The sequence below is a fragment of the Drosophila subobscura genome, chromosome O (genome assembly GCF_008121235.1).
Source record: "Drosophila subobscura isolate 14011-0131.10 chromosome O, UCBerk_Dsub_1.0, whole genome shotgun sequence".
Taxonomy (NCBI): Eukaryota; Metazoa; Arthropoda; class Insecta; order Diptera; family Drosophilidae; genus Drosophila; species Drosophila subobscura.
Window position 1 is genome coordinate 24,187,860 of NC_048533.1, and position 13,885 is coordinate 24,201,744.

General features: G+C 45.3%; 1 protein-coding gene across 1 annotated transcript in view; it reads left to right on the top strand.

Annotated features, from left to right (window-relative positions):
• The window catches only part of LOC117897464 (5-hydroxytryptamine receptor 1), a 52,377-nt gene extending 38,810 nt beyond the window's left edge, over positions 1 to 13,567 (top strand). The window contains exons 3-4 of the mRNA XM_034806311.1: positions 4,534 to 4,624; positions 9,971 to 13,567. Of these exons, the coding sequence (XP_034662202.1) occupies positions 10,561 to 12,270 (1,710 nt within the window). The 5' untranslated portion in view covers positions 4,534 to 4,624; positions 9,971 to 10,560 and the 3' untranslated portion in view covers positions 12,271 to 13,567. The remainder of the gene's footprint in view (positions 1 to 4,533; positions 4,625 to 9,970) is intronic.
• The last annotated feature ends 318 nt before the right edge of the window (positions 13,568 to 13,885 follow it).

Consider the following 13,885-nt stretch of genomic DNA (forward strand, 5'->3'; position numbering starts at 1 on the left):
CAAACCAAAGCCACAGCCACTGTGTAGTGCTAGCCAAAAGAAATTGTCAGCTGCCATTGATTGCGTTGCCATTGAATGGAAAGTATCTCTGTATCTCAGTTTCTTAAAGTGTGTGTGTTTGTGTGGTGTGTGCGCCTTGAATGAGCCAAATTGCAGGCCGTCTAACAGAGCCACGAGATTTGGTCCGGATTGTTCGCCTGATGGCTCCACAAAGCATCGAATTAAGGTGCATTCTTTGCAGAAAACATTTTCACCATCAGAGAATTATTTTGGAAATCAAGGAAGTAATTTCTCATCAGCTGACAAATTGTCATCTACTTCTGACGTTCGTTAATAAAGTAGCAAAGAGTGTTCTTTGATGGAATTCTTTATGGATTCATCGTTAAGCTTCGATATATATTTATTTATAGTTCGTTTTTATCAAATATTCCTATCGTCACACATTGATGAATTTAATACGGGGTGTTTAGCTGTAATGCAAGCATTCTCTTCGCTCTTTCAAAATATTTATTTTCCATCAATTAATCAGTTGAAATTTCTTTTAGTTTCTCTTTGGCATTTTCCATTCCACATTAATCGAATTGCCAATTGTTTTGGGCCAAATGCTGCAGTCGATACTCCAATTTCAATCAAAGGCAAATATTAACATTTTTCATTTGTTCAAAAGCCCGACAAAGGACACCAAATGGAGAGCAGGCAGTAGCAATAATGTAAGGCAAGGCAAGGCAAGGCACAGGCGAGATGAAAAAGAAACGCCGAATAATTGTATGAAATAAGAAAACGAGCCACTAAAGAGACTGACGGCAGCCGCAGCCCTGAGCCCTTGAGTGGAGCCCGTGGGGTGGGGCTCTGGGGTGGGGCTGGCAGCTAAAGAATTAAACTAATATTTATCAAAGAGATGAGCGAGACGTGCTTCAAGCTAAACAAAAGACGACAGCGCATGCCGGCGCCAGACGAGAGGAGAAATGAGGAATGGCAAAGCGACAGGGACAGGGACAGGGACAGAAGCATGAAGATTGTGAATGTTCTGAGGAGGATTCAGATGAACAGGATGAACTGTATGCTTGGATGCTGATCCTTGCGAGCAGAACGAGATGCAGCGTCATGGCTGGGTTTTAGGAAAGTGACGCTATCAAAATGCGGAATGAATGGACCTGCTTTTCGTGCTCTCTCTTGCCTTCAGAGGCGGTGGCTGTTGTCTGAGGACCGTGCGAGGTACGAGGTCCTCTGCAGAGCACTGGGAAGAGTCTCGCGAAAGTTGGCCCAACTTTATGCTAATTAGCAGCTGCTAACCAGCGTTAAAACTTTGCACTTAACAAGCGCAGCAGGCAGCCAACCAGCCAGACATGTGTTCTAATGTTCTCCAACCTGGTCTTGGAGCAGGACTTACGGCCTCCTTGGGCCTCTTTTTCTTCACTTCTCAAATGAGATAAGTGCCGCATTTCGGACAGCTGGGCCCACACAATGGACTCGATGGATATCTTCGGGCAGTCTGCTTTTTCTCCTCCACTCTAATTTTTCAGTGCATTTTAAGCTGTCGCAGCTGCCTCTAACTCTGCTTCTGCTCCCATACAATGCTTTCACCACTCGACAAAAATAGACCATTTATTAGCAGATACGTTCGGGTCTTTGTAGTGCATATATACATATATCTGGGTAATTGCATTGAAATGGGAAAATAAAACGGCAATAAATATGCCCATTGTGTGTGTGCTGGGGTCTGGGGGTCTGGGTCTCCAGCAAGTGCGATTTCGGTGCCAACAATGCGCGCCATAAATTAACTAAATTGAAAACCATTTTGGTGCAGATCCCTGCTCTGCACCCAGTGCCCCCCACCGTCCCTCCTCGTGAACACAGTTTCCATCAGGCACGAGCAACACTTTTATATTCATTACAGTTCATACAGAGAGCTTTCTCTCTCCCCTACCTCTCCCACTCTTTCTCTCTCCCTCTCTGTAGAGCAATGGAATATGGTGCACTACGCGTACAGCTGAAAGTACGGTCTCTATGCTATGGGGCAGCGAAGGGAACCGAATTGAACGTGAAGATACTTTTATGATTGATGGGCATTCTCTGTTTGTTCCTGTGGAGAATTGCCAAGTCAGTTCTGGTATTTTTTTCGGAGCACCGTCCATAAAAAGAGTCGTTTTGCTGTGAGATTTGTATGGAACTTAGTTATTGGATATTATTTCCCAACGGAAATAATTTATAAGCTAAGCTTTCCCCATGAAAAATAAGCAACTCTCAACTCTTAGATTTCCGGTTAATATCCGTTAGTTTAACAGTTTCTAAACTATAAAAAATATTACTATATTGATTGATTTCATCCTCGCTCCTCCCTATGCTGAAGAGGATTTATGCGTCCGCTCTTTAAAATTTTTCTGCATTTTCCGTCCGCTTCTTTTTTTCCTCCTTGATGCGCTTTCCGCTGGCTGCGCACATAAATATGCAATAGAAACTTTTCTCACGTTTTTGATTGCAATCTTTTTTTTGTGCAGCATCATAAATATTTAATGTTTACTTTCGCTCGAGCTTCATTTTTATTTCCCACTTATTTCCGGACAGACCTAGACCCGGACCCTCCAGCAGAAATCGCTGCACATTTATCCAGAAAATGCAGTTGACGGGGAGTGGCGTAGGAGTACGGAAAGGAGGAGCCTTCTTGATTGCATTTGGTACATAAAAAACTTCTACAAAGTGCCGTGCGGTGCCCCGTTTTAATGGCCTTATTAATATAAAGATGGATAAGTCACTGCTTGTGACCGAAAAACCACACGATGCACTTCATTAACTTAATTAAAAATCTTGGCGACTGCACCGCAGCAGCACACATGAAGGGCACACAGATGTTGCAAGTTGCAACAGAGATCCTGCTCCTACTCCTGCTCCTGCTCCTGCTCATGCTCCTCACGTAAGTGCAGAAACCGCAAAGCGAGTCAATTCCAGCTGAGTGCAAATAATGCGCTCACTCTCACAGATCCAGGCTCGAGTCCTGCCACATTCATAACGGTGGCTGCCACACACGAAGCGCAAACTCAATTAAAAACTGTCGAGCTGTTGCCGCCACGCCGCATTTTCGCTCGCTGACTGAAGTTGATTATCTTCTATCCAGCGACACACACAGTCAACCGTGTGCATCAACCATTCTTTATTTATCTATCTCGCTTTTTTTTACTTTCTGTCTCTATTGCTCTCATTCGCTATCTCTCTATTCGCTGCCTTTGTCTTCACAGAACTGCTTAGCTCTGCTGCATTTTGATACCCTGGCGCAGGGTGTTTTTATCTTGTACAGAAAATATAATTCCCATTGCGGAACTTGCATGCTTCGGGCGTCGGATCTTTCTTTTCGCTCTCCTCTGTATCTCTGTACTTAACGCCGCATGTAAATCCAGTTGTTTTTTGCTCCCTTGTGTAGCAGCCTCCTGCAGCTGTTCACTTCTTTCATTTGGGTTTTCTTATTCACTTTATTCTCTGCCTTTGGACTTAATGGGATTTTAAATTGAGTTTCATTTGTAAATTAGCCGTCTTTCAGAGCCTTAAATGAACAGTCACATAATTCGAAAACAGAAATGACACTTCTATGAGAACTCAACGTTCTCAAATCTCTGTTGTGTGTTGTCTCCGTTCTCTTATTTCATTTCAACGTTCTCTCTTATGCAAAATTAAGCGCCCAAAGTCACTGAGAATTGAGTGATTGAGGTTGTTGCTGTCTGTCTGGTGAAGCTGCTGCTGCATGTTTGGAATTTTAATGTTGTATGTGTGCAACTGGGTGGCACTCAGCACCATCTCTGATCTAGTCTGCTGCACTGTGGTGTTCGACCGACTGCAGCAAGGCCTGCCTACAATGTCTCAAATGCGGCTAAGCATGACGTTGATGAAGCGCATGCAACAGCTCAACCTAGTTGAGGGGGCATGTTGCAGGCTGCTGCTGCTGTTGATGCCACCTAAATTTGTTGCTGACAATTTCTTGTTAGCGCTCGCTGTTCATGTTGCGGTTTCGCTCTTTCTGTGTGCGTGTGCTCAATGTGTTTGTGTTTGTGTTTGTGTTTGTGAGTCTGTCAGTGTTCTAGACGATAAATTTTCAATTTTCTAACTTGCCACAGAGTGCGTACATGTATGTGTGTGCGGGTACGGGTGCGCGGAATCCATTCAACGTTTCCGCCTGTTTAGCCACCGTTGAACGCAGCACAACATGGCATATGATTGATGCCGTCTCAAGCAGACACACGAGGTGGCAGACAGTAGTAGGTGGGCTTATTATATTTACATACAAAAAAAAATAAAAAAAGGATAGACTTTCGAGCCGAACAGCTTGATGCCCTTACAGACGGAGAGTTTCCAACAATCTCTACTCAAATTACAAAATCAGAGCACCCTCTGTCAAGGGTGTAGAGACACCTTGTGTAGTGTGGGGATTTCTATGCACTGTCTGGAGCTGTGATAGAGTGCCTCAGTCATAAGCCCGACTCTCATTATGCGCTAAGGTTCTTTAATTACTTACACACACCTAATAACTTATCTCTTTCATTGCAGGCAAGGTGTTAAGGAGGTCTGAAGAGCCGTCTAAGCCGTAAAAAGAGAGATTCTCGTACGAGAAGAGAGGAGCAGGACAAAAGGAGAAAGGGTGAGTAAATGAGAAAGGGAAATGAGAGCATGAGGGAAGTACAGGATTAGCAGGAAATCAATTACGTGTGAAAGGTTACCCGACATCATGGTAGAAAGAATTTAATATCGACATTATTGCGAGGATATGAATGCACTCTCCACTCTCCAGGGCAGTCTCGACGCTGACACGGGCTCGGAAAACAATTCAATTAGGAGACAAAGTTATCCGACAGCCATATAAAACGATTTTATGACTCACTCTCAGGATCATGGCCAAGAAGGAATTCCCCTAAAGCTGAAGCTGAATCTGACTCTGATGCTGACGTTGACGCTGGCTAGCAATCTCATAAAAGTCAGGACAAGGATATTGAGTGGAAAATTGTTGGAGGCCAGAACTGCAATGCACTTTGTAGCCGGAGCTGCTACAGATTGCATTAGATTAAAGCAGCAACAGAGGAAGGATGTGCCATGTATCAGTATAGAAGCAGTGAAAGCATTCCCCTGTATGTGAGCCACAATCAAATCAATTGAATCGTTGTGAGTTCTTAAACTGATCAAAATGCGGAACTATGCTACAAAAAGAAAAAACCTGACCATGTTGGCTATTGGCCAACAATTAGCAGGGCCAAAGAGTAATATGAGTCGGCCTGCTGCCACACAATGGGACCCAGGATGGACAATAGACCGGGGGACAAAGGCTCTTTTTTGACTGGAATGCTTCCGTGAATAAATGTGAAATGGTACGTTTTTATGATGATGTCACAGCGCGGAAGAGAAATAATTTTAAAACCCAATAAATTGCGCAGAAAAACACAAAGCAACAAAATGAGCTATAAAATGGGAGACAACGCCTGCAAATGTTTGACTTGACAAAACGAACATTTATGTGGCATACAAATATCGGAGAAAGAACGAAACGAACATAAATTCCTTGGGTCTCCTGGCCCAGCGAATCATCGGCTTTTTCCCCCCAAAACAGAAAGAAGACCAACCATAAATAATCAAATGAAAATAACAAAAGACGCAAACAAAATATGTAAATGTTTGCTCCTGTCGACTGGAAATGGCAAAAGCAAAGCGTACATATTTTCAGGGCGGAGCAATTTATGGAAAACTCAATGCTTTATTACATCACACACGCACATGCAAATAAATTCGTGTACCTTGTATATATACGAAACTTTTGTACTTGTGTATATGCAAATCATATCACTCATACGCCCACGTGAACTTTAAATGCAAAGGCATTATCAAAAACGAAACACCAGTGAGACTGTCAGGCCAGAAATAACATCATGATGGGGTATACGTGTAAGAGAAAGAGGAATGAAGGAAGAGGGTCTCCAAAGATAAGCAAATGCCTTTACTCTCTCTCTGTCTCCTTTCTACACATGTTTTGCGAACAAATTTTATTATGCACACAAATAAACAAACATACACTGGAACACACCCATCAGGCTTCCTGTAACGCGTACATATGGCAGCCATTTTCATGAACGGAACTGCTGTGTTATACAACACTGAAAAACAAAATTAATGGCAAACACTAAACACTTTTGTGGCCCACTGATGAGGGATGTGATGTACTTGACCTTGAAAACACATCTTATGCACAAAGAAATTAATGGAATAGCATTGGCAATTCCATAATTCAAAGCAGGGAGAGGCTCTTAAAGAGTAAGCATACTCTCACACTTTGTTGGGCAGTGTAAGCGCGCTGGCATAAATATATGATTCGAAATCAACGCATCCATTATTTACAACCATGCCAACGCTCCACACAACGAAAGCGAAAAAAAAGGGAAAAGGGAAAAATGTAAGGGAATGTAAACCAGGAGCAGCTTGACACATAAACATCAAGTGCGCAAGAATATGGTGCTGGTGATGGTGCTACCCTCTGCTACAAATTCGACAGCTCTGCTGCTGCTGATGCTTGCCCCTGCCACAAGCCAAGCTGCCAGCCAGCCTGCCACCGAAAGGGGCGCCAATGTCGACAGCGGCAATTTAAAATTGCTGGCTTTTTAACTCGCATCCATTTACAGCAATTTGGTGTGCTCTCGAGGCGTGTGTCAGACAGTGTCTCCCCGCCGTCCCCCGTGTGATGTGTCAGGTTGGAATTACATGAGGCACTTGGAACATGGAGCAAGTGCTCCGACAACGGAGGACGAAGCATGGCATATAAATAAGGCAGAGGATTGAAAGCAAAGCCGTCATGAGAAATCAAATTTTATGACTTTGTAATTGAAATTCGCTTTGCGGACGAGCATATGAAATGAGTTAAGCATACGAAATCCATGGACAACACAGATTACCCAAACCACACTCCACTTTGTTCTTTTTTGTAAATTTTTACATGATTAAAGCAGAAACCAATATCCCTGGAGAGTCTGACATTCGATACACATACAAAGGAAACGTTTTATCTACGCTCCCTAAAGGCTCTTAACATCAAAGAAAGCAAGTGGCACCTGTAGATTGTAAGATAACGTTGCGGGTATCTCATTATGCAGCCACCCGACTGCACCATTTTTGGCTGCTTTTATTTTTCATGGATTTATTACATTATATATGTATGCAGTCCACATCTGAATCCCTCAGTGAGTGACTTGTTTCGTGACTTTCGAGTCTCAGCCGCAAATCTGCTCAGCTTTAAAAATTCTGTCTGCTAAAAAAAAGACCAAAAGAAAGAAAAGCTTAAGTGCCGGAGCCGAGCCAACCCAAACCACAGCAAAGGCGTGGCATAAGGCGAGAGGGTCGGAGGAGATGCCGGTCCTCAGCGGACCATAAACTGCAACCATCAACTGCATTGGATGCCAGGCCACCCCCTTCGAGTGGCTGCAGCTGTTATGCTGGGGTGCCTGAAACAATTGTTGGGGATATCTGAATCTGGAAAATTAAGTTTACGCTCGCTGATTTTAAAAAGCACTTTATTCTTTTTGGGGGAGAAGAAAAACTTGAGGATTTGCAAGCGTCAGCGCAGCCATAAAATATATTTTGTGTTAACTGAAAGGAAACCCATGAATTGGCCAGTGACTCCTCCTTTCTGCAGAACTTAATAATGCAGAAGGAAAATGGAAATCCGTGCTCATTCCGCCGCAGTAAATAGTTTACAAGAGTAGTCGGAAATCAGGACACTCCGCATCAGGCACCGCATCTGCAAAATAGTTTGCCCAACAAATTTCAGAACCCAACTAAAATTATACTTGTTTTGCAACTATACTTGTTTCCCAGGACAAGAAATTGGGGTCCTTGCAGCCCGTCCTGTCATCGGCGTCGAGCGACTGCGGCAAACCTCAAGACGCTGCCGCAGAGGGGCTGGGTTGGGCTGCTGGCAAGGAAAAGCCAGGCCAGGCAGCAAAATTGCCAAGTATTTGAAAAGTTGTGCGCTGCGGGCTTGGAAACGTATTAGGAATGTCAAATAGTGTGGCAGACGTGCGGTGGCAATCAAAAGACGAGCCAGGTGGATTTTGTGGGAAGAAAAAAAACCAAAAGAAAGTCTGTCACACAGGACCTGGTACATAAATATTAAAACCTATGAATATTTAGGCCCCTGTCGGCTTTGGCAATAACACAAACGACCAGCAGCGAAATGAGGGGGAATTTTAAGCCCTATTCCCACATCTTTCCCCCAGAACAATTCATAATTAAATTACATTATTTATGTCCTGTTGCCGGGAGAATTCATCCGAACGTTAGTCCGACTTGGCAACTGTCCCCCGAAGCTTAAAGCGGCTTACGATTTGTTATTTGCTGACCAAATAATTGGCCAACACTCGGGAAGAGGCCATGTCCATGTCAGACCCTCCCCGCCAGGGACAGCCTGCTGTCCGCTTGATTAGCATAATTAACACTGATCTCCAATTCCCACCCATTTGAGTGCACACTCACAAAATGCAGCGAATGCAAAATCAACAGACAATTTCCCCACCAGAGACGAAATTTTCCAAATATCGTTGCACTCGAACTAAAATTAAAACAATAATGAGCAGCTCACAATATTGTTCAGAGTTTGGTAATTATTATGCCATCCTATTATCCGATGTCCAACCAATTTTCGTTGGCATGTTGCTCTATGGCTTTCTGCGGTTTGTGGGGTGGTTGATATTGATGCTGTCACGGATGAGGCGCGATAAAAATATTTATGCTAAAATTAGATTCAATTTATCACAGGATAAACATCAACTTTGTATGGATCACATTAGGGGAATTAATTTACTCTGTATCCTTTAGAGTCTTTTCTCATAGATAACCCAATCCTATACAGTCCTCACAGCTCATAAGATTAAAATGTTGCTACATGTAGAATAGTTATTTAATGATGCAAATCCCACTTTTAATTCTTTTGTTTCCAAATTCACTTAAAAACTTGACTCTGGCAAAGAGGGTCACACCTGCAGCACAGTTGTGGCATCGTCTGGCCGTCTAGACACCAGCTACCCCTCCTACTCCGCTCAATTGCCACCCAGCCACATTCAATAAATTCTAAAACCGAGACACACGAGAGAGCGAAGCCCGAAGCCCGAAAGCCAAAGCAAATTATTTTTTAAAGTCAGTCCTCGATTGCGGTACCAGCTTGAGCTCCCCCCGGGTTCGACGACCGTTATTCAGAGACTCAAATGGAATTCAATTAGGAGAGAAATTTAAATTCGTACTCGTACTTTGGGTCGCGGTTCTACTCCGAATTCATCTACTTCTAGGACTGCTGACCGCAAGGGAAGGGGAGGTGGAAGAGGATTCGGAGTGGGAGCAGCAGCGAAAAAGAAATAAATAAAATTGCGAAACGGAAGCTGCCAACAAAAACGGCTACAACAATGAACGGGAGACGCCGCCTTTTAGCTGCTGCCCTTTTGTTTATTTGTTTCGCATTTTCAAGAGCGTCAAGTGCTCGTGGGCATGGGCGGGGACGTGGGCGTGGGTGTGGCCTGCGGTTTTTGAGGGCATGGCAACCACCCGACGATTCAATAATCAAAAGAAGTATAAAAATTAATACAAAGGGACGCCAGTGTGGAGCCCAGAGCCGCAAGGATGACTCGTGGAAAATGAGGAAAATGCTTAGCAAGTACACAAACCATGCGAAAATGGCCGTCGGGCCATGAAAACGCGGTTGTGTTTCGCTTCTGTTTCTCCCTGTCTCTTTATTTACTTTCAGCTTTCTTTCTGTGTTTCATTGTTTAAAAATGGTTCCCTGGAAATTGTAACAACTGTGACCATCATTAGGAGCGACATGTGGGCGAGTACGAGACGGGGAAGCCTTCGAGCTGCGGCTGAGACTGATTTTTGTTATGTGAATTTAAATTGAGAATTTAATACCGACCTGTTTGCACTCCATAAGTAATATTCTTTTCGCTTCTTCTTCTCTTTGCAGCCAGTCGACAATCATTGGACAGATCCACCCATAAATACCAGCCACAAACAGCCACTCCGTAGATTGTCCGGTATAGATATAGTGGAGTAATACCCATAAAAGTCAATGTGTTGGGCGACATCAAGCGAAATCATTTAATAGGCAGCCGGCAGCTACGTTTTTATTAAGCATACGCCGCGTTGCCCAGCAAAAAGAGGAGAAGGAGGAGGGTGCCCTGCCCTGCCCTTGTCTGCCCTGTCCCACATAAATTTGTAATCAAGCGACACAAAGGCCAAACGCCAAACGCCAGACGCCAGAGGCGAAGCTCCACGAGAAGCCCTGGAAGCTAGGAGCTGGAGAGAAACTAATAAGACGACTTATTCTTATTGAAATTATGATTAATGACGGGAATATTGTACAACAACAGCGAAGGGTAAATCAAGGCATTTTGCGGCACTAGGGGTGCTACGCGATGATGAACACAATGATGAACACAATGATCCAGATGATGATGATGAGCAGCAGCAGCAGCAACAGCAGTTTAGTGCTGTGTAGACATCACCTTCTCACGAATTGAAACCGCAATTCTGGAACACAGAGAACACCGTTTGATGGCTTCGTCCGCGGCGGAGTACGTTGCAGCAGCAGCGGCAACCCGACGGCGAAGGCATCAGAGCAACCACCGCACCAAACTGATCTCCACCGTCACACTGACGCTGCTGATACTCTTCCTCAGCAGTTGGGTGGCCTATGCAGCGGCCAAAGCGGCCACTACGGCCACCCCGAGGCTCGAGGAGAGCGGCACGGAACCGGAGTCAGTCACGGACTTCAACAGCAGCAGCGCCTTCCTGGGTGCCGTGGCAGCCGCCTCGTCCTCGGCAGCTTCGGCAGCTGCCTTCACCGCCACCACAGCGCTGCCATATCCATACTCCGCGTCGCTCAACAGCAGCCCCGTGGCAATCATTAGCTATCAGGGGATAACCAGCAGCATTACGGACAGCAACACCACACTGGGGCCGCTCTCGGACACCCCGTTGTTGATTGAGGAGTTTGCTGCCGGGGAGTTTGTCCTGCCACCGCTACAGTCCATCTTCGTGAGCCTCGTTCTACTCATTGTCATCCTGGGCACCGTGGTGGGCAATGTCCTCGTCTGCATCGCCGTGTGCATGGTGCGGAAGCTGAGGCGGCCCTGCAACTATCTGCTCGTCTCCCTGGCTCTCTCCGATCTGTGCGTGGCCCTGCTGGTAATGCCCATGGCCCTGCTCTACGAGGTGCTGGAGAAGTGGAACTTTGGTCCGCTGCTCTGCGACATCTGGGTGTCCTTCGACGTCCTCTGCTGCACCGCCTCAATCCTTAACCTGTGCGCCATCTCCGTGGACCGCTATCTGGCCATCACCAAGCCTCTGGAGTACGGCGTGAAGCGAACGCCCCGCCGTATGATGCTCTGCGTGATGGTTGTGTGGCTGGCCGCCGCCTGCATCTCGCTGCCACCGCTGCTGATCCTGGGCAACGAGCACGAGGATGAGGACGGAATGCCTATATGCACGGTGTGCCAGAACTTCGCATATCAGATCTATGCCACGCTGGGCTCCTTCTACATCCCGCTGTCCGTGATGCTTTTCGTCTACTACCAGATCTTCAGGGCTGCCCGCCGCATCGTGCTGGAGGAGAAGCGAGCCCAGACCCATCTCCAGAAGGCGCTCAACGGCAAGGGCTCGCCCACGGCCGCCGATCCGCCGCTGGGACACACGGAGCTGGTCAGCGGCAATGGGCAACGGCACAGCAGCGTAGGCAACACCTCCCTCACATACTCCACCTGTGGGGGACTCAGCAGTGGCGGCGGGGCCATCAGTGGCGGACCGTCGGGCGGACATCACGGCGGCCACCATGGCAGCGGTGGCGGTGCGAGCGGCTCCACTGGACTCCTGGGGTCGCCGCACCACAAAAAGCTCCGCTTTCAGCTGGCGAAGGAGAAGAAGGCCTCCACCACGCTGGGCATCATTATGTCGGCCTTCACCGTCTGCTGGCTGCCCTTCTTCATACTGGCACTCATTCGGCCCTTCGAGACGATGCACGTGCCGCCCTCGCTCTCCTCCCTGTTCCTGTGGCTGGGCTACGCCAACTCCCTGCTGAACCCTATCATCTATGCCACCCTCAACCGCGACTTTCGCAAGCCCTTCCAGGAGATTCTCTACTTCCGCTGCTCCAGCCTGAACACGATGATGCGGGAGAACTACTATCAGGATCAGTACGGAGAGCCGCCCTCGCAGCGTGTGATGTTGGGGGATGAGCGTCACGGAGCCAGAGAGAGTTTTCTATAAGAGATGATTACATTTAGGAAGATGGATGCGTTGACATCTTTGCTCACTAGCTCACTCACACACAGACACACACCCTAACGTATAAAAGAAGAGTATTTGTATGTAGTAGTGTTAGTAGTGCACCTACCGCCCCCCTCGCCGATGTATTGCATATGAGTATGTATGTATTGGGGTGCGATATATGTAGACGACTCCTCTAAAACGTAACTCGTTGTTGTAATTTTAAAAAGGTAGAACTATAAGTATCCACACGTACACATACACACGGTTGTAACTGTGACAGGTTTCTACGGTTCCTTTTATGTTTCGAAAACAATCAGCACCGGAAATGAGCCACAATCGTTATCGAATCTACTGATATCCCATCTGCCCTAGTACACCAATGTAGTTACCCCTAGCAAGCCCTGATCCACTCCCCTCCCCAATAGTTAGTTGATTTTGCAAGAGAGAGATACTCAAAACAGAGCCAAAAATTAACCTTATAAATAATCTAGATACGTATTAGCCCTACTATAATTATTATTACAATTATGTTCCGTGCAAGAAGCTATCCTCTGTAAATACGGTTCAATGGCTCTGTCTATATATTATACACATAAACGATATAAAGTATATTTAAGAGTGCAAGGTCGCGGCTCGGGCTCAAGGGAGAACAACTACTATAATATTGTATTTTGTAACTTTCTTCATTAGTCCTTCGTTGTATGTATTTTGTATGAAAAAGTCACGCCTCTCTGTGATACCAAACATTAAGCATTACTTTTATGTTTAGATTGAATCGAAGCTGCATCAGACGGAACGGAAAGCACACACGCAACACCTACTTATACAAAAGCATCTAGATATAGTCTACTAAGTGTGCATGTTTTTATTGTATGTAAATGTATATGTATATGTAATGATAATGATAATGATATTCACGTGAAACCAAACCAAACATAAGCAAGCGAGAGATAAACTATCAAAACTATTTACATACCACACCCACGTCCCCACACCACACCACACACCACTCATGAGAAGAAACCATGACAAAACTAAGCTAAAGCCCAGCTAATATTACGAGTAAGAGCACGAGTGCGCAACAACCAAGTGCTAGAGTTCTCTATGAAAACAAACATCAAATATTATGGTAACTATAACAAAACAAAAAACAAAAAACATTAAACAAAACAAAACACTTTCCGAGTGAAGCTTACCAAAAACAAACTGCAGAACTGCATTTGAATACTGTTTTTCCAACGAGTGCAGTGCGGAAGTTAATGCATCAAATAAAAGGCGAACCGTATAAATGTAATTTAAACAAGTCTCTAGTTTGTTCTATTCTGTTCTAGATTAATTGCAAGGGTCATTCTTGCTCTGAAGAACGTGGTACCTTCGTCAGTTTATTTGCAGTAAAGTGATTCTAGAGTTCACTTGATAATTGCGACTACGGGATACCTGGTAATCAATTGAAAAATTGTAACATTAGTTCTTATTGAGGATAGCTGTCAGCGCATTGCAGCATTTTCCTGTCAAGTCTATTGTTAACTCTGCTCTGAGTCTTGGGCCTCCCTTTCACCAACACACCCTAGGACATGCCGCTGTCCAATTACTGGGTCTTCAAGTTACTCTA